We start from the raw sequence: 25643 nt of genomic DNA, 5'->3' as shown, positions 1-25643 counted from the left end.
TTTTTAACTTCAACAATCTTATGCTTCAAAAGTGTTTTAGCTCTAAAATATAAGCTATCGTTTCCACGAGATACATGGGTCATTGAAGTGGGGTTCACGTGTTTATTGACTTCAGCATAAGAAGGGATGGTGTGTTCAGCATTATGCCCAGCCGCCTTTACTTTCCCTAACTTGAGTCATGTACCCTTCAAAGCTGGGTGAACTCTGAGTTAGAGATCCGAACTCGAATCTTTCGGACTAGCACTCTGGTTGTCTAACACTTAACCAGGCAGTCCTATTTTGTTATGCCCATTTTTAAATACTCCTATCAATTTTCGAAAATTCAAGACAATCCCAGAACGTATTTTTATAAATACGTAATTTTCTTAGATTTTATACATAACCTTCCTAATTTTCATTACGTGTCCTTATCCTAACATAATCTTCTTAAATTCTATACATGTTTAGGATATTTCAGTGAGCTTCCGTATTGTAGCTTAACCTTCCTAAATTTCATTACGTGTCCTTATCCTAACATAACCCTTTTAAATTTCATTATTGTCCTTATCCGAACATAACTTTCTTAAATCTCATCACGTGTCCATACCCGAACATCACCTTCCACGCACCTGATATGTTGCTCCTCTCGAACACGACGTAGTCTCTGTTTGCCCGCTTGAAGAAATACCCCAGCTGAAGTCCGCTGGGCCCAGCCCCGACGACACAGTAATCGTGGTAGACACACCCCTCGGCACTGGTCAGTGTGACAAGGCAGAGAGTGACCAACAGGCTCACAAGGACCATCATGGTGCGGGTTTGTCTGTTTTGCTGCAAGAGTGACTCCACAGATGACGCTATTCGGGTGGTATCTGGGAAGAAGAAATGTGTTGATTTGAATTTAATAAGAGCTGGAGTATTTGACTAAAATCTCTTTCGCTGGTAACATCTGAAAGGAATGTATTTATTTATAAATGTTGATAAAATGACCTGGAAGAAGACACCAAGAAGATTGGATACACCTGGAGACAGTTGGAGAGACTAGCCCAGGACAGGATACACCTGGGGACAGATGGAGAGACTAGCCCAGGACAGGATACACCTGGGGACAGTTGGAGAGACTAGCCCAGGACAGAGACGCCTGGAAAGCTCTTGTCAGTGGCCTATGTCCCAGGAGGGACGACAGGCTAATCTAACCTAACCTAAAATGAGATATCTAAACCATGCTGTTTTTAAATTAGTGATTGGTTATTAATAGAAGTACGTCTGTAGCTGCTCGTATGTATAAAACGCAAGACTAGCGCCTACAGGCAAGGGTAGTACCACATAGCACATGACTTAGTCGTAATGTGTACAAAAAACAACTCTACTAAGTGCATACTTTGTTGACCATACATCGTATTACTTATTTTAGTTACAAGCAACTGATAAAGACATTTGTATTTAACTACTCAAATAAAGAAGAAAAGATTACGTTGGGGTTTTCAGAGGTTAACTCGTACAAACATATCCAAACCACAATGACCTTATTGATTAGAATAGAATACTTCTAACATATTATCAATATTGTTGTGTTAAATTTACAAACTTTCTCAATGCAATTATACCACAATAGTGGGAACAAAAATCCAATTATTAATAGAATTAAGTCTTAAACAGATGTTCCTAGCAAACAAATATTTTTTTTTAAACCAACGAAAACATCTGGACAGAGTCAATTTAATAGCCCCATTGGGAATCTACAGCGGATGTTTGACCGTCGGTCCTTGTCTTTCTGTGACGCGGAACAGCTAGTCGGAGGCTGGGATTTAAAAGGCTATAAAACAGAAGAGCTAGCCGGACGCTGATTTAAAAGTCTGTAATGAGGCAGGGCTAGCCGGACGCTGATTTAAAAGTCTGTAATGAGGCAGAGCTAGCCGGACGCTGATTTAAAAGTCTGTAATGAGGCAGAGCTAGCCGGACGCTGATTTAAAAGTCTGTAATGAGGCAGGGCTAGCCGGACGCTGATTTAAAAGTCTGTAATGAGGAAGAGCTAGCCGGACGCCGAGATTGAAAAGGGACCACTTTCAGGAGTACTTGTCATCCGCTCAAAAACAGGCGTGGTACGTCATCGCGTTTCCGTACCAGCTATCGGAATTAGGACAGTGGGTTTTGTCAGGGGCTAACTTTGGGTGAAACAAATTAATTTTAATTTGCCAGGAGGATAAAAAAATAGAACAGAGTTGTGATAGAGAGAAATAAAAGGGGATGGTGAATGACGTGATGCTATATAATATCAAACTTTATAAAGAAGCAAAAATATATCAAAACTAGAAATTTATTACCTACAAAATATGTTGGTTACTTTTCATATTTTAGCTCAAAAGATTAATTTCACAGGGATAAAAATATTTAAAACACTTAATTAATTAGTAGCAATAGATAGGTCTAAATGTGACGTGATGTATCAAACTTTATAAAGAAGGAAAAATTTATTTTAAAAATAGAAATTTATTACATACATTAACATAAAATATGTTGGTTAATTTTCATATTTTAACTCAAAAGATTTAATTTCACTGGAATAAAAATATTTAAAACACTTAATTAATTAGTATGAAACTTTATAAAGAAGCAAAAATATATTAAAAAATAGAAACTTATTACATATATTAACATGCAATATGTTGGTTAATCTTCATATTTAGCCCAAAAGATTACATTTCAAATGGATACAAATATTTTAAAAAATTAATTAATCAGTAGCGATAGATAAATTCACGCCCTTAAAATAACAATGGCACTACTTACAAAACTACAAGCAACAAACCAATACTCCACAGCTGTGCAACACTAAAGAGACGAACAACTCTATACGCATCTGTTGTCACTACTGTTGAATGCATAAGCTCGCAACTAAAACAACAGCCGATTAATTACAGACAGTGTAAAGTAGGGTGGAATGCACTGTGTTATTTTCAACACTCGACAACAAGCAGATGTTTCCCGTTCGATTAGTTGATGGTTGCAAGTGTTAGATTGGTTGTATCCCTCTCTGACGAAGTTGCTGGTAAATAATGTGTTAAAACCCAAGTTATACCAAGGTAAAAAGGAGTTTTATCCCGCTTTAAATAATAGTTATTAGATAAGTTAAGTAGTATTTAGATTTAGGGCGATTAAAAGGATTTAACATTGTCAGCAGTGTGCCCCACTGTATTAACTCTACCCTTGTAGGACAATCACGCATCAGACTTAAATGGAAACAGTTGCACTCTGTAAACTCGGCGCTAGTTCTAGACTTGTGAAAGTTGAATTCTGTAGGCTTCGCGCTACAAGTTGTATATTTGTGACAATTGAATTCTGTAAATTTTGCGATACAAGTACTAGACTTGTGACAGTTGAATTCCGCAGACTTTGCGCTACAAGTACTAGACTTAAGACAGTTGAATTCTGTAAACTTTGCGCTACCAGTACTATATTTGTGAAAGTTGAATTCCGTAGACTTTGCGATACAAGGACTAGACTTGTGAAAGTTGAATTCTGTTGACTTTGCGCTACATGTACTAGACTTGTGACAGTTGAATTCTGTAAACTCTGCACTACAAGTACTATATTTGTGAAAGTTGAATTCCGCAGACTTTGCGCTACATGTACTAGACTTGTGAAAGTTGAATTCTGTAAACTTTGCGCTACCAGTTCTAGACTTTCGGGTGAACTGTCGGAATTTCTACCACTGGACCACGCCATCCAGTTTTAGTGTAAGCATTGCAGTGGGCAATGAACATGATTAGTCACATTAGTACACATTTAGAAAAAACTTGAAAACGAATTCAAATCTTATTTTTTTTACATTGAAGAGTATTCCACATTTCTCTGGTAATGGACTTTTAAAACTGAAATCTATCAAATAAGATCTTCTGTGGTTATGTAATATGTAGGTCAATGAGATGAGTTATCGATTAGATTCCGCCTCGGCAACAGCGGAACTTTTTCTGGAAACTTTCCAAATCTTGGTGAAGACTTCGATATCTTGACATCTTGGGTTACTGGGTTCATGTAATACTTTTCTTATAGAGATTAGGGCGGATAAGGGGAGTGGGTGATTGGAAAATGTGAAGCAACCATTACGTTTAGCATATTAAACTATCTCTGGTTATATATATATATATATATATATATATATATATATATATATATATATATATATATATATATATATATATTCAAAATGATAATGTGGCCAGCACTATGCACATCCGCCTTTGTTTCCCGCGAGTTAGGTACCCATCAGAGCTGGGTTGACTCTGGGACGTTCTACTGATTTGAACCCGGATTTGAACTCGAGACTTTCGGGTTAGCAATCTAGCTCTCATCAGTCATATATATATATATATATATATATATATATATATATATATATATATATATATATATATATATATATATATATATATATATATAGGGAGAGAGAGAGAGAGAGAGAGAGAGAGAGAGAGATGATGATGTATATGGTGTGTGCATTGGTTGTATAGTTAGAGACACCACACTATTATTGTGGTACATAGCAGTATACAGATTATTAGCATTTGAGATCACTGTTACATATCAGTAAAATTATAGTAATCCAGAGGGCTAACGTCACTAAATGATTAAAGTGGCTAATTTCATAAGCTCTGCTTAAATATATATTTCAATTTGAATTATTTCAATACTTTAACGGTGCATTTGTTTCTGAAACTGATTTTATTATCATTTCATTTGACTAAAATACCATATTTATGTGCAATTAGAAGCCATCAAATTAAAATAATTGCCTCGCTAGATTCCGTAAAGAAAAAAACAAAATGGAAATAAGAATGTGTGAACTATACAAAAAATAGACTGAATACATTCCATATAACGAGCTTGGGGAATCTTTTACTAGACGATTCTGCGACTGCGTGGGTGTCAATGTCATCTGAACATTTGCATAATTTCAGTTTCCATATTTGTAGATACACCAGCAAGGAAGAGATGAATGGAGTGGGGGTGGCGGGCTGGTCTTAAATCTGGGTGAGTACACGCCTACTCACTCCAAGAATAGATGTGACTATTTTTAAACCATTCAAGAAAAATAAAAACTACAACTGGGAAACAGATGAGCATGTGTTTTTGGATCTGAATAATTGGGTTTCGAGAATTTCACATAAATCTTAAGGACACAGTAAGCCATTCAACATTTCTCAGTCTATGCAATATGTTTATAGACTGCTAAATTTAGAAACTTTATGGTTATATATATATATATATATATATATATATATATATATATATATATATATGTAATATATATATATATATATATATATATATATATATATATATATATATATATATATATATATATATATATATATATATGTCATTTTGTGAAAGTGAAAGAATTGCTATGTTACGTTGCGGGTACGGAAAGATATTTTAGTGAAAAAGTGTGTCTTATTGTATGATTTCAAATTAGTTTGCGTTTTATTTTTATCAAGAAAAAATATCTACAGTATATTAGTAATAAATCCTTATAATGATAAATGTTACAGATAGGCTAATCTGTGAAGAAAATAACTAGACATTAAACAAATTTAAAAAAAAGGAAAGAAAATACTATACTTTATCAAATTAGCGTAGCTGTTGATCAAGACTAAATTTAATAATTAGATAAAGACCTGCTGTGAAGTGCAGAAGCGTAATACATTGATTATTAATTAGGGCGTACGAGGCTTATTATTGAGCTTGATCAACCGCACGTAATAGAGCTTGTCAAACGAACAGTAGAGCTTTTATTAACACACAATGGGAATTATCCTTTGTGAGAATTGTTATGTGCAGTGTGGGAATTTACATGAGGTTTAACAACTTGTTGTATAGTTTAATGTCGGTCCGCGTTGTGCGACTTGCATGTGTTTAGTCCTAAGCTATGGGTCGGCGTGGTCGAGTCGGTAAAAGCTCATGGTTGCTAAACCGAAAAGTCTCGAGTTCGAACCCCCGGGCAGATGAGGCTCGTTAGCTGGGGACAGCCACTCTTCTAGGAGAGACAACTCCAAAATTAAACAACTGCTGCCTTGTAGTTTGTTCTTGGTTGGACAAAGGCTATGGAAGCAAATCCAAAAAAGAAAAGCAGGCTGAAATCGGAGTCAATGGCCTCAATGGCGCATAACCAGTTGACACGTAACGCTTAATTGTGTTGGAGGCGTGGTCGAGTCGGCAAAAAGTTCATGGTTGATAAATTCCAACAAAAGTCTCGATTTCAAACGCACTGGCAGAAAAATCTCGATCACCTTCAACACTAATAATTAAGTACGAAGAAGAAGAAGAAGAAGAAAGTCCTAAGCTAGCTTTATATGTAAACGTAACATATGTGGATATAGACATCATATATGTTCGTTTTAAGGATACTCTGATGGCTTTACTGAACCGGAAACACTTCAACTCACGACAGAAGGTCTAAAAACATCAGATACGTATTTGAGCGTGACGTATTAGACAAACGAAAGAAGATAAGGCGTTTGCTCTTTGTTTGCCAAATTATTCTGATCCAAGCAAATCATTCCATTTCCGGATTGGCTACACAACCACTCCACAGTGGGCGACGAAGGAGGGGGGAGGTGGGGGGGGGGGGGCGCCATCGATAAAAATAGAACAACGCAAGGGCGGCTTTTTGGAGATAATCCAGGCATCATGGCGCATGGACACGCGTAGGACAACCTACAACCGTTGACCCACGGGATTCAATTTTCCCATTCAACCCTCCGCCATCCCATTCTTCGTTCGCTCACATTCAATTTTCTGCTGACAAATATACGACTGCGTATGGGTGTATATATATATATATATATATATATATATATATATATATATATATATCATTTATTTTATGTTTGCATAACTATTTGTTACTATGTGTTTATTGACACATACGTTTAGCATATATACATACACACATGTATATATATATATATATCTTTATGAAAATGTATATATATATATATATATATATATATATATATATATATATATATATATATATATATCTTTATTAAAATGTATATATATATATATTTATATCTTTATTAAAATGTATATATATATATATATATATATATATCTTTATTAAAATATATACATATAAATATATATATATATATATATATATATATATATATATATATATATATATATATATATATATATATATATATATATATATATCTTTATTAAAATGTATACATATATATATATATATATATATATATATATATATATATATATATACTAGCTGCATCCCGTGCTTCGCCACGGTAAATCTTTTTTAAATGTACCAACTTGGGAACAGAACAAAACTAAACACAACACAAACGAACGCAAAAAAAAAAAAACAACGAAAAAACAAACACAACAGTCATAACATACACACAATTTAAATGCAATCATAAAGGCATATTGCTCACAGTCTAGCCCGTAGCGCCAAATCGCGCCCCTTCCGGTGATTTGCACCCCCTCAAACTTTCGATTTGCACCCATTCCCCCCCCCTCAATAAAACTTTCGATTTCCACCACACCCCCCCCCCCTCGCAAATTTTTTCCAACCCACTTTGGCGCCCCCTAAGGTCGGCACCCGGGGACATATGCCCCCCCCCTCCCTCGCTACGACTCTCCTATAAAATCCGAAAGATAGAATAATAATTAGAAAACAGTATAAATAATAGGCAGTATTTAAAATATCCGTGTTTTACCTACAATATTTCACTTTATCCATTCACGCATTTTTTTCCAGTACTTTAAATTTTAAAAATTTACAAAAGAGTTTCGTAACTAAAACCATTGCGCACCTAATGAACGTGATGACGCGTCTTTAATAGTGCTGAATAGTTGATTAAAAATTATAAGTAATAAACAGTAGGGCCTACATTCAGTGAATAAAATAAATAAAAGATTGCCTTTTATCAATCCATGCTAATTATAATTTTCTAACAATAATTTCCTCTTACACATCCGAATAATTTGCATTCACATTTTGCTAATTATATTATTGCAACACTAATTCCTTCTATGACGAACGTATATTTGCATTCACATTTTTTATTAGCGAGAGTTTAAATGTTTTTTTAAACTACCTCCTTTGTCAAAATTAGAAAGAGTTAAATTAATTTGATTTTTCTACCCTACTGTTATTATGTTATGAAAATCTATCCAATTTTTCTAGGAATATAAAGTAAAATGATATTTGACATTAATCTTTTTAATCTATATTAGCAAAGTGCGAATATTTAATATGTTTATAACGTTATGCAAAAAATTAAACACAGTGGCATTTATAAAATAGCTCTATGCCGCTATATAAACAAACCCTACTCTAATACTTATAATAAGACACTGCGGTGCACTGAAAAGCACAGCATGGTGCGAATGTTTACTTTTATGGTTCCAAAATCTATAGCGATGACGGAAGGAAGGAAGGAAGGAAGGAAGGAAGGAAGGAAGGAAGGACTGACACACTACCAGCAGCGTTATATTATATATATATATATATATATATATATATATATATATATCTTTATTAAATTGTAAGTAAGAAATCAGACAATGAGTTACACAACTGACGTACAAGGTTAATTAAATCCATCATGCTGTTTCATGTAATCCGCGTACTACGTACAAAACACAGTAAGTAACTATAGGCGGTGACAACGCGTTCATTTCAAATAGAAGGCACTTATGAATTAAAATTAAGCTATGTGCGAGCAATGCCCAACACGCACCAACAAACAAACTATATCATACAGTACTCACTGCTTGCTGACAACCGGTACATACACGACAGTGCCCCCCACACACACACACTTAATCTCGTGCAATATTTGATCAGGGGTGATAACTACGTCTACGGGGAAAATCCATAAGATGAGATAACTGTCAATGGAGATGTTATTCAAATGAGTAAATCTATTCCGGCTGTAGACACAACAGTCGCGTGACTAGCAGGGATTAAACTCATAGAACAGGCATGTTTATGTATTTATTCATATATATATATATATATATATATATATATATATATATATATATATATATATATATATATGAGTATATATATATATGTATGTGTGTATATGAGTGTATGAATATATATATATATATATATATATATATATATATATATATATATATATATAGATAGATATATAGATATATATATTGGTTCTTTGAGATATAATTGGCATTCATCTCTAACCAATAATTGTTAATATATTTATTATTATTATTATTATTATTATTATTTTGTTTTGTTCCAATGCATTTCAATGTAAAATAAAATAAAACTTAACGTGTCTAGAGTTTAAAATGTGTATTGATTTGTATTTAAACAACCTGTCAATTATTTAATTACCTTAAAGTAGAAAATCACTAGATCCGACACATAAATACGGTTAGTAGAGATAGGCGATGATTAAAAATTGATTTCAAATCGAAAACGCTTATAATTAAAACTGAACTCTGTGTGGATATTCGTCTAAATTGTTTGGAGTGCTATGGTGAACCGGAGTACGGCTTACCGTGCTGTCATTTTTTCAGAAAATTGGTGTCAGACAATGGGAGAGCGATTTAAAAATAGAATAAATGTCTGGGAATCACGCAAGAGATAAGAGGCGGCGGAGGGGGGGGGGGGTTTACATAAGTTGCAAGATGGCGCCTGTGTGGGTGTGGTTGTTGGGGTGGGGATGTGGTGGGTGGGTTGTAGAGCGTGGGGAATAATTAGAGTGTGTGTGTGTGGTGGAAAGTAGGGGGATAGCCAGTGTGTGTGCGTGTGTGTGAGTGTAGTGGAGAGTGGGGGTAATTGGTCAACACCGTTATGGGAGGAATCGTGGGGGCGGGGGGCGGGTTTGAATGCTATGCTTAAAAAATACTTCAAACATGTTGTTAAGATTTCTTTGTTAAATCATATAGTCACTTTGATGATAGTAAAGATATTTCTGCCACAATCAAACACGACATATAAAAAATAAACATCAGCGTTTTATTTATTTTATAGTAATGTTTTCGCTATTAAAAAAACACAAAAGTAGTTCGTGTACATGTTGCTAGATACTCATAAAATCCCGGTTTAAATTCTCACGCATTATTATATCTATTTGTTCTAAACAAACAAAAATTTCTTGACCTGAGGCTTTTTGCTTTCTTGTAAGCAAAATTTAGCACCACATTGACTCTATTATCACTTAGCTGACTAATCTTCTTCATTCTTCTTCTTCTGCGTTCTTAATTTTTTAGTGTTGGAAGAGATTCACTCCAAAACAATTAAGTATACGTTTTAACCAGTTATGTCGATAGTTGATCCGATTTCAGAAAGCTTTTCTTTTTGGATTTGCTCCAAGGTAGCAGTTGTTTAATTTTGGAATTGTCTCCTAGATGAGTTGCTTTCCCAGGCTGTCGAGCCTCATCTGCCAGAGATTTTGAACTCGAGACTTTTCGGTTTTGCAAACATGAGCTTTACCGACTCGACAACGCCGATCCCTAACTAATAAATGGGTGGATACAGAGAAGTCTAAATTATACTAATCAAAATACTAATTACTTACCTAAAACTTAACTGCTTACATTTCGCTAATCATTAATATATATATATATATATATATATATATATATATATATATATATATATATATATATATATATATATATATTGTTTTGATTTTTTAATCCGAGCGATGAGGGTAGTTGTTTTAATATCCGGGTGCTTATACCCCCTTCTAATACAACCAACCAAACAATTGAACTGACGAATCTCAACACAACAAAAACAACATTCCATACAGCATACAGCGAATACTAGTTATTGAATTTTTTATTATTTTTTTCTCAACACACCTCGTTCGGTTTATACTGATAATTTCATAGAAAAAAATGATTCGCCCTTAAGAGTATTAGTATACGTAATTTTGTTTCGTCATAACAGCGAAGCGAGTTTTTAAATCAATAAGAGGATTGCTGAGGTGGGAGTGGGACCTATAACTTTTTCGACACTTCAGTGACAGTCGTAGAATCTGATAAAATTGTGAAGTGAAAACATTAATTAAAAAATTAAGGTCAAGCTGCTGTCGACTTAGTTGATTAAAAAAGATGTCAAACATTACCTTTTCTCAACTCTGTGAATGAAATCTTTTTTCTAAGTGTTAGTTAAACGTCAAATGTGTTTTTTCCACAAACAAGCTTTCGTTATGGAAGCTGTTATTTTAAAATTAGTGTTAAAAGAAATAATGGAATGCCATAATGTGTGTAGTACATGTACATAGAACCTCCCTGAGTCTACCCAGCTCTGATGGGTACCTAAAAGTAAAATTGGCTTTGCATAGGGCTGACTACACTATCCCTTCATATGCCGAGGTCACATAAACAGGCAAACTCTACTTCACTCGCCTCATGGACTATAAGTTCGAAAGGGAACTTTACTTTTATTAATGCATGTATGTACATAAAATACAGATCCATTCGTAAAGTTTTATCAAACTCTATTTCGGGTTATAAACGTCAACTTCAAAATTAAATATGGAACGGCGTGGTTGGAGGGTAGAGCATACGTCTTCTCAGCCAAAAGCCTCGAGCTCTAGTCCCGGGTTTTTGTCAGTAGAACAACCATGTTTCCTTCTAACTCTGATTTGTACCCTCATGCTAGGGAAAGTAGAGGCGGCTGGGCATAGTGTCGACATCACTATCCCTTCACATGCAGAGGTAGCATAAACAGGTGAATTCTACTTTACCTGCCCCATGGACCGTCAGGGTACTTTACTAACGTAAACATGTACTTCAAAATTAATTTAAAATTAATTAGTCGTGTATTAAAATATATTGATCACACCAGATCAGGTAGCAGAATAAGACTTATTAACCCTATTAAGCTACTGCACATTTACAATCCCCTTCAACTGATTACGACGTTCCGCTCTAACTGAATTGATTAAAATTGTAATTTGGCTATCCAGTACTAGCTTCTACTTTGGGATTCATCGCTCATTGTCTAAACACAACCCCCCTCTCCCCCTTCGTCGCTGTTACACCTATCCCTTACATAATAATATCATCTTTCTGTGTGTCACGTGTATTTAATCTAGGGATATGTATACACAACGTAATCCTTGTTAATCTAATGAAAGAAATACCCATCTGTTACCTGTAGAAAGCAAGTGAAAATAGCAACGTAACTACACACTGTGGTTATCAGTGGATCTCTCTAACACAACGTTGAGGTATGTGTTGAAAAATAAAGCCTATCATTATACATTTACTGCATATCTACCATCACATATATGACGGATTGTACCTAGTATACTCTAATATTTTTGACAATCAATTAAGATCAAGATTTTTTTACAAATATTTTAGACGGGCTTATTAAGACCAAAGTTTTTAACTTCCCAATCGCAGAGCTCCATTTCAAAACATAAAGTTTGAACCCAAATCTTAGACCTTAAATTAAAAACAGCATCTTCAAGCCAAAACTGTACAACATACAACAACATCAGCCGCCCCCCCCCCCCCCCCTTCACGCATTGCCGTGACGACTAGCCCTAATACTAAACAACAGCGCCGATTAGCTTAGCCTTGGGTGCCCGTGTCTATTAATAGCCTGGCTGGAATAGCTTCCCATTACACACCAAGTGTCCAATGGCCGCCAGCGACACACTGACTGTGCCTAACGCATGTTGTATCCGAAAATCCGATTGTCAGTCAAAATAAATTTGTTGATAGAAGTTGCAGTAGGATCGATTAGAGATTGTCAGATGCAAGTTTTAAAAAAAATTAAGGATTGTCATTTTCCCCCAAGTTTTTACATTTTTTTCACATAGCTCGTGGTAATACATCGTAACTCCTATTTGTCTCACATGTGATATTTCTTTCAAGCTTAAAATAAATTCATCTCTGATGACAGAGCAAGAATATATAATTTTAGTAAAAGCGTTGTTCCCATTATGTTTCAACAATTTCATTAGCAAGCAACCTTTTGAACTGAAGAAAGAAGTTTTTATTTTCTAAATTGTAGTGCTTTTAAAAACGTGTTAACACAGAGCTTTTTATGTTTGTTTTATTTTCAATTCAATTTATTTTATGTTTTGTTTTTTAAAAAAAAAAAGCTTAAAAACAAGTACCGGTTTGATCAAACTCAAGAAAAGACCGCGCGTCGTTTACAATTTGAATTTTAAACGTGTGTAATTACCTAATTACATACGAGGAGTTTCCACTGAGTCCTATTGCCTTCACGAATGTAATTAAATTTAAGGAATACGTAATGAGGGCCAAGCGGGATAAGACTATCTCCTTAGCCAAACAGCTTTCTCCCAGTCATCTATACACCTTAGTGCTGAAAGTTGGAAAACATTCTAGCCTGTACAAAAATGTATCGAAATGTTGAAAGTTGAATTCTATTCGAGACTTTTTTCAAGGATATACCTTATCGAAACTTATCAAAAATATATTTTATCATTAATGATATATGTTATAGTTGAAATTTTAAACTAAGTCGTTTTCATTAAAAATTGTCATTTAATTTTAAATTCAGTGATAAAATTGTCAAAGCTGATTGAATGTGTCGTTTTTTTTTATACTCGCATCACAATGACACACTCGATACAATGTGCAAAGAAAAAACGCTTCATTCAGCCCCGCATATCAAAGCACGCCTCCAACGTTGTTTCAAAGAATGCCGTGTCATTATATTATTTTCAAGATTAATTGAAGATATTAATTTACAACAGAATGCTATCCAGGGCACGTAATTGCCCACGACTAAACAAGATCGTGGTTAGAAAAGGGCAGTAATTAATGACTAGACAGAAGAGAATAGTGGGTGAGTGTAGGGAGGGGAAAGAAAATTTAAACTTGGAAGAATATATATATATATATATATATATATATATATATATATATATATATATATATATATATATATATATATATAATAAGCTGCAATATTTTACATGATTGGCCTGCAATATCATAGCTTGATCCAAACAATAAAATATTTATACAAATTTTAAATAAAAGAATATACGGAAATTTTTAAAAATAAAATAAATGGTATAAAAACAAATCTTAAAAAAAAAACTGTCTATTTTTGTCTATTAAACAATCGATAGTGTGCGAAAAAAAAATTTAAACCCCGTTTTAACATGAGATGTAATTTTTTTTCTCAAATGAAAATTCCTAAGAGCAGAATATCCTGAGGGCTAAATTAGAAGCTCAAATGTTTAAGTGTCCTTTAAATTATGGTGTTCTAGATTGTAAGACAATTCAGTACGGTTTACATTTTGGTTATATTTAGTATTTTGACCTTGAGGACAATTATTTTAAAGTACGTATAAGACCACAGCAAAAACTATTGGCGGTGGAGCGCTCGACTTCAAAAGTCTTGAGTTCGGGCAAACTTTCTTTGTACGTTCGAAGTACATCCATTTTTGATGAATACTTATAATATGGTAAGTAGAAGCGGTTGGTTCATAAAACTGAATACATTATCCTTCAAATTGTCGAAGTAACGATTCCAGTTATGCTCTACTTTACCTGTACATTTAACCGTTATGTTTGAAAAGGTTCTTATAATATCCTCTATAGCAAAAATGTAACCTACAAATGACAGTAAGGGACACAATCAAAAACAAAAAACAATAAACATTACTACACTCGTCAATCGTATTAAAAGAGACTAAACGGTATTATTTGCTAATCTAGTTAGTTTGTACGTTCATTTAGTTATGAAGGACATCAGCGTTCAGATAGTTTTTATATCAGACAAGGTAGAGATAGTAAAAACATTTTTCTCTACTTACTTCAATGTCTATTTTGGAGGTCGGTAACTCCTGTTTGCTTGTACACACACAAAGATACTTCAGTACAAATGTCAACAAATGTCAATATTGATATCAGTGGAACCGTTCGTCCGCGATTGATTTGGACCAGTAATATCTAGTTAAACGCTGTCTCTTTTTTAGCGTGCCACGTATGAAGGAGACGGGGAGGGGGGGGCGGACAATCCGGAAGTAAATATTCTAGAACAAGTCTATCTACCTGGTGCCAATTGAACTGTGTAGACGTCAAGGTGTGTCAACGAGCTAGTGCTGGTAGATTTTGTAATCGATTAGGTCTACGGCAGGTAACTGGGTCTAGGTTTTACTTGGAAATTCATGTATGGCTTTGTGGGGGTCCCGGATATTCAAGTGTCTAGTGTTGTTCGTTAGGAGATGGGATGAGAGAAGTACTGAAGGAAGTACTGTAAGAAATACTGTAGGAAGTACTAAAGAAAGTAAAAGCACTGAAGAAAGTACTTCAGTAAGGACTGAAGGAAGTACTGCAGGAAGTACTGAAGGAAGTACTGCAGGAAGTACTGAAGGAAGTACTGTAGGAAGTACTGAAGGAAGAAGAAGTACTGAATGATGTTCTTTAGGAAGTACTGAAGGAAGTATTAAAGGAAGTATTGTAGAAAGTACTGAAGGAAATAGTGAAGAAAGTACTATAGAAAGTACTAAAAGAAGTACTGAAGGAAATACTGAAGGAAGTACTGTATCAAGTACTGAAGGAAGTACTGTAGAAGGTACTGTAGAATTACTGGGGGAAGTACTGAAGGAAATACTGAAGGAAGTACTGAAGGAAGTACTTTATGAAGTACTGTATGAAGAACTGTATGGAAGTACTGTAGGAAGTACTGTAGGAAGTACTGTAGGAAGTACTGTAGGAAGTACTGTAGGAAGTACTGTAGGAAGTACTGTAGGAAGTACTGTAGGAAGTACTGTAGGAAGTACTGTAGGAAGTACTCTAGGAAGTACTGTAGAAAGTGCTGAATGAATGACTGAGAGAAGTTCTGCAAAAAGCACTGAAGGAAGTACTGAAGGTAGTACCGCAACAAGTACTGAAGGAAGTACTGCGAAAAGTACCGAAGAACGTATTGAGAGAAGTACGAAGTAAGTCCTAGAGATGTTTTTTTAGGAAGTACTACTGTGGGATATTTAGAGTGAATCATCGAGAAAAGTACTCAGACGAGTAGCCTACACTGAAAAAAAGTGCTGAGAGAAACATTGAGAGCAAAGTACTTAGAAACAGTAAGAGAAGTTCTAAAAGAAAATGTGAAAGAATTACTTTGAGAACTACTGCGAAATGTGCAATCAGAAGTAATTACTGAAGTTCAAAGAAAAGTAGAGAAGGAAACTTTGTGTCCATGTTCGCTTAAAATTCGATGCTAGAAACTCCGACATTCGTATTTTTCATTATTTGGGAGAATGCAATCACAAAAAAATGATGTATCATTTCACCGAATTACCATCCCATCCAAATAATTAAATTATCATTTATCATAGGGAATCGTCCTGCGGGTATTTGGAGAAAAAAAGTTCATTAATTATCCGTGCTCATTTATTAGACCTAATTACCATAACGTAAACAAATCAGTTCTAGCTGTTTATTGGACAAGATCTGTAGGGCAATCTATTCATGCGTGACACATGCCGGAGGGCAGGGGCGGAACTACAGTGCCGCCAGACCCCGCAATGCGGGGGGGCCCACGCCATTTAGGGGGCCACGGCCGACCCTAATAGTTTTCATTATGGTTAAAAAAAAATCTAATTTTCTTGCAATTTTTGACTTGATGGTTGTTTTGTAAAACGATTACCATAGCTGCGGTTTGATTATCTTTATTCTATAGACACCATCCCCACTCCCTTGTATATTCTTTTTCCCTTTCTTTTTGAACCACTGTGAAAGCCAAATCCTCTCTCTTCTACAATTAAACTTTAACAAAGATAAGCAAACGTTCAAACCACTTCCATGACTTATTTCCCTTTTTAAATAGTCCAATTTGGATGCTCATAAGCTCCTTTTAAGAGATTTGTGCTAAACAAATTAAAAAGCAATTACTTCTTTTATTAAATATTTTTCATAAAGTACTTACTAAAGAATGACCTTGTATAAAAAGGAAATGTATTTAAAATTAATAATATAAATACAAAAAAACATAAAAATAATCATAATACGAAACACCATTACTTCTACAAAAATGTCATGTTTTATATTCTTTTGGCCAGATAGATGTAAAGAAAACCCATAATAAAATGAAACTGATTTTCTCAAAACACACTAATGCACTTACACACATGACATGATGTTGTAATTTGTTTTAATTGAAAAAAAAATAATTTCAAAACCCAAACAGGCCAGCAATGAGTATCCTATGCTCTGTTCGTATTTTGTTTATATATATATATATATATATATATATATATATATATATATATATATATATATATATATATATATATGGGTGGGGGGGCCTAAAAAAAATTTTTGCGGGGTGGCCATTTTTTTCTAGTTCCGCCACTGCCGGAGGGATATCTCAATAACAGCGCATGCACAATAAAACTCGATATTTTATTGATCATTCTAAATTTAAATTTAAAATAAAAATATATAGAATTAAGCTAATATCTAAAACTAGATGTTGAAAATAGAAAAATCAGTTAAAAAGTAAATCATAAATTAGATGAAAATAAATTACATTAAATGCATTCGAAATGTCATACATTAGCGAACATTCACCTTTATCATACAAACAAATGTCAACTATATGAAAATTATCATACGTCAACTGATTTATTTTACAACTAAACAACGCAATTTGCAAAAAGTTAAGATAAATCAACCCGAAAGCCAAATATTCCTTCATCATTAGATGGAACATTAAATATATTTATAATAGCTTTATTGTCAGCTTCAATTAGTCTTCACATTTGTCATGATATATAACATGTTGTGTCTAAGTTATATTGAGTATGATAATTTAAGGGTTGTGTATTAGTTTAAATAACTCATGATAATTAGCGGGCTCTGTGTAGGTTATAATACTTATGATAATTATCGGGCTGTATCTTAGTTATATAATCCATTTATTTGCCGAGTTCACAAAAACAGGTGAATTCTACTTCACTTACCCCATGTACCTTCAGGCAGAGGCGTAGCGATGGGGGGGGGGGGGGCAGGGGGTACATATGTCCCCGGGCGCCGACATTTGGGGGCGCCAAAATGGGTTGTAAAAACAAATTAAAATGTCATTTTAGCTGCACTTTTGCATTATAAATAGTTTGAGGGGGGGGGGTGCAAATTAAAAGTTTGAGGGGGGGGGGGGGGGGAAGGTGCAAATCAAAAGTTTGGAGGGGGGGTGCTCCCGAGGGGGCGCCAAATTGAAAGTTTGTCCCCGGGCGCCGTGAAGAGTCGCTACGCCTCTGCCTTCAGGAACTTTATTTACTAACTATGCCCAACCGCCTTAATTTCCTTAACCGTAAGAACACTTTTTGGAGCAGTAAAATTGAATATCAAAACTCTACTGCTAAGCCGAATACTTCCATTTTTAAGATTTGTTATGTTGGTCTAAGTCTAGATTAAAGTATAGAAGTAAACCGTTCATTATTGCAAATATTTGTGTTCTCAATCTAAACGATTTCATCAGTTCCCACTTGTTCCCACTAGTTTGTTTATATTGTCTGAAGACCATCGCTGGGGAGACTGACGGATGTTGAACAGCCTGTTGGACGACTCGATCAAACACTCACACACACGACTCTAATATAACTTCTGTAAGGAAGGGGCGGAGGGGGGAATCCATTAAACGACACCGGAAATGCAAGAGTATAAAGTCACTTCCGTGGCGCGCGATATTTCAACAGTTTAAAAAAAAAGTTAAAAACTCCGGATAGCCAAACTGAAAAGCTATCTGCCAGCTAACAGGGGGGGGGGGGTCGCTATTGAAAGGCTGAGAGTAGAAATGTAGCTCCACTATCAAGGGACGCAATCTGGATGTGTACTGAGTGCTTGTGAAGCGGCTAGGGGCGATAATTGTCAGCAACATTGTGAATCTGCGTAGTTTTTCCCCAACTAATCCCAAAACGTCAGAATGAAGTAATATATTTGTAGTAAAAAAATAGTTTATGTTTTTATGAGAACCTATTTTTTTTATAATATAATAATCTCAGCTTAAATAATTTAATACCCTGGACAATTACACTCTCATAACTAATTGAAAACGAATTCCTTAAAATTGTTTATAGAGGTGCAACGGCACATAAAAGGTATTCATATATATATAGAACATCAAATACGCGTCATCACCATCAAAGATAAAGTTGAACAAGACAGGTCTGTCTTCCGGGTTTAAAGAAAAAGATATCTTTGTGCGACAAGAATGGAACTACATCATGTGACGTAGTCATTCCAATCTCGTGTGAATGAAGAGATGAAAGTCTCCCAAGGTTTTTGTTCTACCGAAAGTCAATTTGTTTTGTAAACAACGGGTGTTTGAATAAAAGGAAATTTATTTTATGCCACAAACTGCAGAAATCAATTTATCGCTTACAAAAGAATACATATATAATTATATATATATATATATATATATATATATATATATATATATATATATATATATATATATATATATATATATATATATATATGTATATATATATATATATATATTCAAACTAACTAAAGGGTGATAATCAGTTACATGACGTTATTATCCTTGCTGAAAATCGGAACGCATATTGAAAAAAAATGTGTTGCGTTAGAATATGATACAGACGACGTATAAGTCTTTAGAGTGGGGGGGGGGGGTATATTGAAAATAAGTATATTTCGTTTCCTTAGATTATGAAGATTTATTGGTGTTGTAAGGGGGTGTAATAATCGGGTTAAGTTTACAAAAGGTCATTCTGCCATTAAACTTAGAAGACAAGATATGAATGTGGTCGACTGATGCTCATAGTTTTGGCAGACTGCACTGTGAACGTAAGTCTGAATTGGCAAACATTTTACAGCAGTTTCTCTGATAAGCAATGTATATTAATGTATGAGCTACCATTTCCAAGGGAAAATTAGAATGAGGCAAAACTATATTTGGATTTAAAATAGAATAAATGTCAAATTTTGCATATTTATACATCGGATTATTAACATTTCCCTATTTGCATAAATCTATAAATATTTTATTCGACCTCAACAGCGCCATTGATAAGATTCGCAGTGTAGAAAGGCGCCTGATAAATTACGATGGAAACGTCAGCCGAGGTCCAAGTCAGGGGAAGTAAATCGCTAGCGAAATGGGACTTCATGAGGGGAGAAAACCAATATCGGTGATATTGATTTTTTATTAAGCTTTAGTAAACAAAACATAATCGTCATACACTAGTCTTCGGGGGTAAAATGCTTGCAAGATATTATTTTTTATTATATTCGTCAAAAAAAGTATAAAAGTGTATCGATTTTTTTTTCAAAGCGATTATTTGCGCCCATTTTCTTGTCGCTTTGATTACAGTCTGGCTGTGGTATCGTATTGATCCAGTGTTTGTTTCTTTGTTCGGAAACAGCCCACAAGCTAATCAGGTACTGCGTCTCACCAATTTGGTTCGGTTTCAACTTCCGGTAATTCCCTTTCCGCATTTAGACTAAAAGTCAACAGAGATGTATGTTGTTTTTTTTTCTATTTTCTAACAGATATCTTAAACGGAGAAATAAATAGAACTAAAATCTATGATCCTGTAATGTTTATGTTTGCGTATGTCTTCAACGATTAACTGTACATACTCGAAGCTAGAACGTTGCTTTATTCCGTGATAATTACAGTTGAAATGACACATAAAGGCTTTTTTAAAATATTGTAAAATGCAAAAGTAAAGAAAAAAGAAAGAGAAAGTGAACCAAGCTTCTAATTTGCTGAATAAATCTATGTGGATAGTGTCCCTTTTGGAAAATACGTTTCTCTTAATGATAAATAAAAACTTTAACATTTTTTTTGAGTTAATTAGTAAAACAGGTGGGTGGTTGTTTTTTTTTTCATGACTACTAGAAGATAAGGCTAGATCTAGGAAGATTTTAAAAGTACATTTTTACTATCCTAAATGACTAATTAATTTTGGTTTGGGGAACTGCAAGCAATTTGGCGTATTTTTATTTATAGTAACACGGTTACTGATTAAGTTGATGTGACTGTTTCACATTTATTTGATTCAGTACTTTACATTACTCTGATATGTATATAGAGTAGAAATTTACTTTAATATCTATGTTTTAGTAATTTACGCTGTTGTGAAATATATCTAATCTAGTGCTTTTTTTAAGCACTTTATCTAATGTAGTGCTTTTACTTTACGTTATCTGAACGAGCTGTTAACAATAACATTCTGCGTAGTAGTGCTTTACATTACTCCAACATTTATTTGGATTAGCTCTTAGCAATAATATTTTATGAAGTAGTACTCTACATTACTCCAATATTTAATTCTTAGCCCAGTTAAACCGGCTATCGCAAACTACAAAAAGTTCATGACATGAAAAAAATGACCCTATTTGCACATTTGCAAACTTCGTTGTAATTTGAACGGCTTCTTTGATATTGCGTATATTGATTTTGTCACGATAATTTTTTGGATGTTATTCCCAGGGTGCAAGGCGCCATCTTATCACGGAGAAATTCTGAAAGAAATTTTTAAAAATATTTTTTCCTAACAGACTACAGGAAGATTTGAATTCAGCTTTTTCTTTTTTTAAGTAGTTCTAAATTGTTAGTTCTACAAAACAATTTTCCTCTGTGATGTTACGTTCTATGATTAAATAAACAGACTACATTTAATTTGCGTCGCAACTTAACTCCCCTTACAGCGGTGTTTGCAGTGAGGGGCGATAATCGTTTCGAGAAACTTTTTTTTTGTTGAACGGAACAACAAATGAAATATCTGGATGTCGCTAACGAGTGTTAGCTTCAATTGCCCAGGCAGCGCCCTGCAGCGCCCCGCGGCGGGGTCTCCGTTGTTGAGAACAATGAAATCGGTTTATCAAGATGGAGAGGTTTTGATGGAAAATAATAGTTTTGTAATGGAAGAGATTTGGATAGGAATTCCGATATGAAACAGATATGTAAAGATCTAAGGCTCAAGTAGACTCGGTGAACGTTGATTCAATTGAATGGCCATCATAATCTATTAATACACTTTGTATTTATTAAAATTATCTGTAATGTTTGACACGATATAATATATATATATATATATATATATATATATATATATATATATATATATATATATATATATATATATATATATACATATACACACATATATACATATATATATACATATATATATATATATATATATATATATATATATATATATATATATATATATATGTATATATATATGTATATGTATATATATATGTATGTATATATATATATATATATATATATATAGGGAGAGAGAGATAGTTTACGTCTGGCTACTGCTTTATTTTAAAATTAAATAATTTTACTAATTACTAAGCAACCATTTATTTCGATCTAATTTTCGTTGTTGTCAATTTATTACATAGACTATACATCATTGTGAATTGAATGTTCACTACTTAATATTGAAACAAAATCAGAAAAGAAAGGTCCCAACCGACACCTCTTTATTGCTAAGTTTCTGTATTTCATTTCGTTATCTCCTTTACTTACTAATACATTGGGTATACATCTATATTAAGAGTTCTACAGAGCTGTATGCATATGTATATGCTTATGTAAAATAAAACTGTAGACAGTAGCACTAGCACATGTGTAGCCTGTAGCACAATACGCTATAAATTAGGAGCGGTGCCAAACTTTGGACTGGCCCCGTTACGGATATAAATCAAGTGTTCTGTCATTGATCGCAGCCATATCAAGCAATCGATTCTATTTTGTGTGTGGTGCTAACTTTAAAAATAAACCGGATAGGCCTACATTATAAATTCATACCATTATATAATATGTACACACCACACACATAATACAATCTTGGAATAGGAGTATACATATATATATATATATATATATATATATATATATATATATATATATATATATATATATATATATATATATATATATATATATATATATATATATATATATATATATATATATATATATATATATATATATATATATATATATATATGTGTGTGTGTGTGTGTGTGTGTGTGTGTGTGTGTGTGCGTGTTAGTGTATAAATACATGTTTGCAAGCTATTTTATACTGTTTATCTAGTTGTAATATAAATGTTTCATAGTTTATACACTGCTACAAATTGAAGTTATAAAAAAAGAACGAATGTTCAATTACTTGTACAAATTCTATGACATATCGGTATATTTTAATAATGAATATATATATAATGGAAAACCAGTAATAAAATCTAATAGCAGCACAACGTGATTATTTAGTTGTATCTGTATATAGACATTCACCAAAAAATAAATTCATAAGCTTTCTTAACTATAAACAATACGTAATTAAACATGTGTTACTAAAACCTCTTTAAGTATCTATATCCAAGATTTAGAGGTGGGGAACTATGTACGGTAACTGTGGTCTAGAATGAACCGAGGATGATGATGAATCAAGAATGTGTTGTAACATAATGACCCAGAATGCTGATGTAGTGTGGTTGAGAGTGGAAAGTGCACCACAATGAATGTGTATACTGGTACTTACATGTTCCTTACGACTCGACAAGCTGGTTTCCTGGGAACTTGACCCTATGGTTCCTCCTTACTGCACTTTTTGGTTCCCTACGACCAAGTTCCTTCAGTTCCTTTCTCCAGCTGTTACTTGTTTCTCGGGTTCTTTAATACTGATATCCTATAGTTCATCTAGTCCCTCTAGTTACTCTAGTTACCTAGTTCTTTTAGTTCCCTTGGACTGTGTCTTGTAGTTCCTCACAGCTGCGTTCCTCAAGTTCCCTAGCACCGCGCTCCTCTAGTTCCCTACTACAGCACTTTCTGGTTCCTCTCGACTGCTCCCCTCCGTTTCCTTACGGCCGCGTGATTCCTGCAACAATCGTGGGCGTATCTTGGCCGTACAGAACAAATCCACGCAGTTGATAATCACAAAATCGATTGGTTTCTTCACTTTTTTCAAAGCTTTACAAAGTTCTTGAACTTTCAGCAAATTAACTAAACATTAAAGTTTAACTTGCTCTATCAAAATAATTTCTTACTTCAGATTCACTTTCAACACTTGCTTTTACTTTGTAAAGAAAATATTACTTAAACGTAACGACATTTATAACACAACAGCCTTCTAACAGCTGTCTTTGATTTTTAAAAAAAAATCTATAATAAAAATAGTTTTCCTGATCAAGCAAGCGACGTGGTTTTGATAAAAACAAACAACTTCCTCGCTGGATACGTTTCAAAGGCAGCGCAGACGCGAAACTCACGAGCTTTTATCATCCCAGGGTTGTTTCCCCTCCCTCTCCAACTACCAAGCGGGGTAACTCTGTGACGACGGTCAAAGCATTAATTAAAAAACAGCGGCATCGAGATTAGGCGATAGCCAGATTGAAAAAAACGGCGGGCCACCGGAAAAAAGAACAGCAGACGACATCGCGTTGTGTTTGCGGCTGCGCGAAGTCTCCTTCCTGACGATTTGGAGACTCATTCAACAAGACGATTTGGGTGGATCGCTGAGGGGGGGGGGGGGGGGGGATACTTGAGAGGCGACTGGGCTTTTTATGACCAAAAGATAAGAACTACAAACACGAGGGGGGGGGGGGGGGGTGAAAAATACTGAGGAAGAACGCATGCAATATTTTGTAAATAGTGCAAGGTTTTGTACCATAAAAATATCGAAGATTTGGTCAGTGTTCGAGATTTATGATGTATCCAGTGGCGTCGCTAGGTTGTGTGTCACACGGTGCGGCACTTCTTGGTGTCACCCCCCCCCCCCAACAAGAAACAATGTATGTATATATATATATATATATATATATATATATATATATATATATATATATATATATATATATATATATATATATATATATATATATATATATATATATATATATATATATATAAATATATATATATATATATATATATATATGTGTGTGTGTGTGTGTGGCCTATAATTCAAATAAATGCCGCACACGCGTACAGGTATGTGTATATGCTTTTTTGCCTGGGTGTCACCCTCCTAAACAGTGTCACCCGGTGCGGTCCGCACCCCACGCCCCGCCCTCGCTACGCCTCTGGATGTATCTCAAGTTAAAACAACAAGAAGTATATTCTCTGAACCGCACGTTGTGGTTCAGTATCAATACACTTTATTGTTAGCCCGGGGTATACCGTGTTGTGCTTCATTGCCTGAGTTAACTCAGCTCTAACTGGTACCTGGCTATACTTCGCGGGAAAGTAAAGAAGGGTCGGTGTGGGATTCGTCACACGATCTATTCAAACAGTCAGGTTGAAACAAAACATTAACTCTACTACATCAGCTTTAACTACCCGATTGGGGTATAGCACTGGACGCTTTTAAATCTAAACAAAACGCGTTAATTGTCTATAGTTCGGATGGCTCATTTCAGGCATTATTACGCTGTTTATGAAACGGTTAACGCCGTCTAATTTATATATATATATATATATATATATATATATATATATATATATATATATATATATATATATATATATATATAATATATATATATGTATGTATGTATGTATGTATAATTGTGTGTGTGATATTTGTATTTCTCTATATAAAGATAGAGAGAGAGAGATAGTGAGTAGGCAAATAGATACATATTTTGATTGCC

General features: G+C 34.2%; 1 protein-coding gene across 3 annotated transcripts in view; it reads right to left on the bottom strand.

Moving 5' to 3' along the window:
• LOC131939279 (FAD-dependent oxidoreductase domain-containing protein 2) overlaps positions 1-24185 on the bottom strand; it is a 34371-nt gene extending 10186 nt beyond the window's left edge. The window contains exons 1-2 of one of the 3 annotated variants that reach the window (XM_059297492.1): positions 23534-24185; positions 609-848 (exon numbers count right to left, since the gene is read on the bottom strand). In XM_059297492.1, coding sequence (XP_059153475.1) covers positions 609-786 — 178 coding nt within the window. In that variant the 5' untranslated portion in view covers positions 787-848; positions 23534-24185. Of the gene's footprint in view, positions 1-608; positions 849-2766; positions 2909-14807; positions 14924-23533 lie in introns of those variants that run through there. The other 2 variants (XM_059297491.1, XM_059297490.1) reach the window with 2 other exon arrangements.
• Positions 24186-25643: the final 1458 nt, after the last annotated feature.

The sequence above is a fragment of the Physella acuta genome, unplaced genomic scaffold (genome assembly GCF_028476545.2).
Source record: "Physella acuta isolate Inbredline_101_S28 unplaced genomic scaffold, ASM2847654v3 ptg000272l, whole genome shotgun sequence".
NCBI lineage: Eukaryota > Metazoa > Mollusca > Gastropoda > Physidae > Physella > Physella acuta.
The sequence above is the reverse complement of the archived record's forward strand: the minus strand, read 5'-3'. Positions and strand labels throughout refer to the sequence as shown.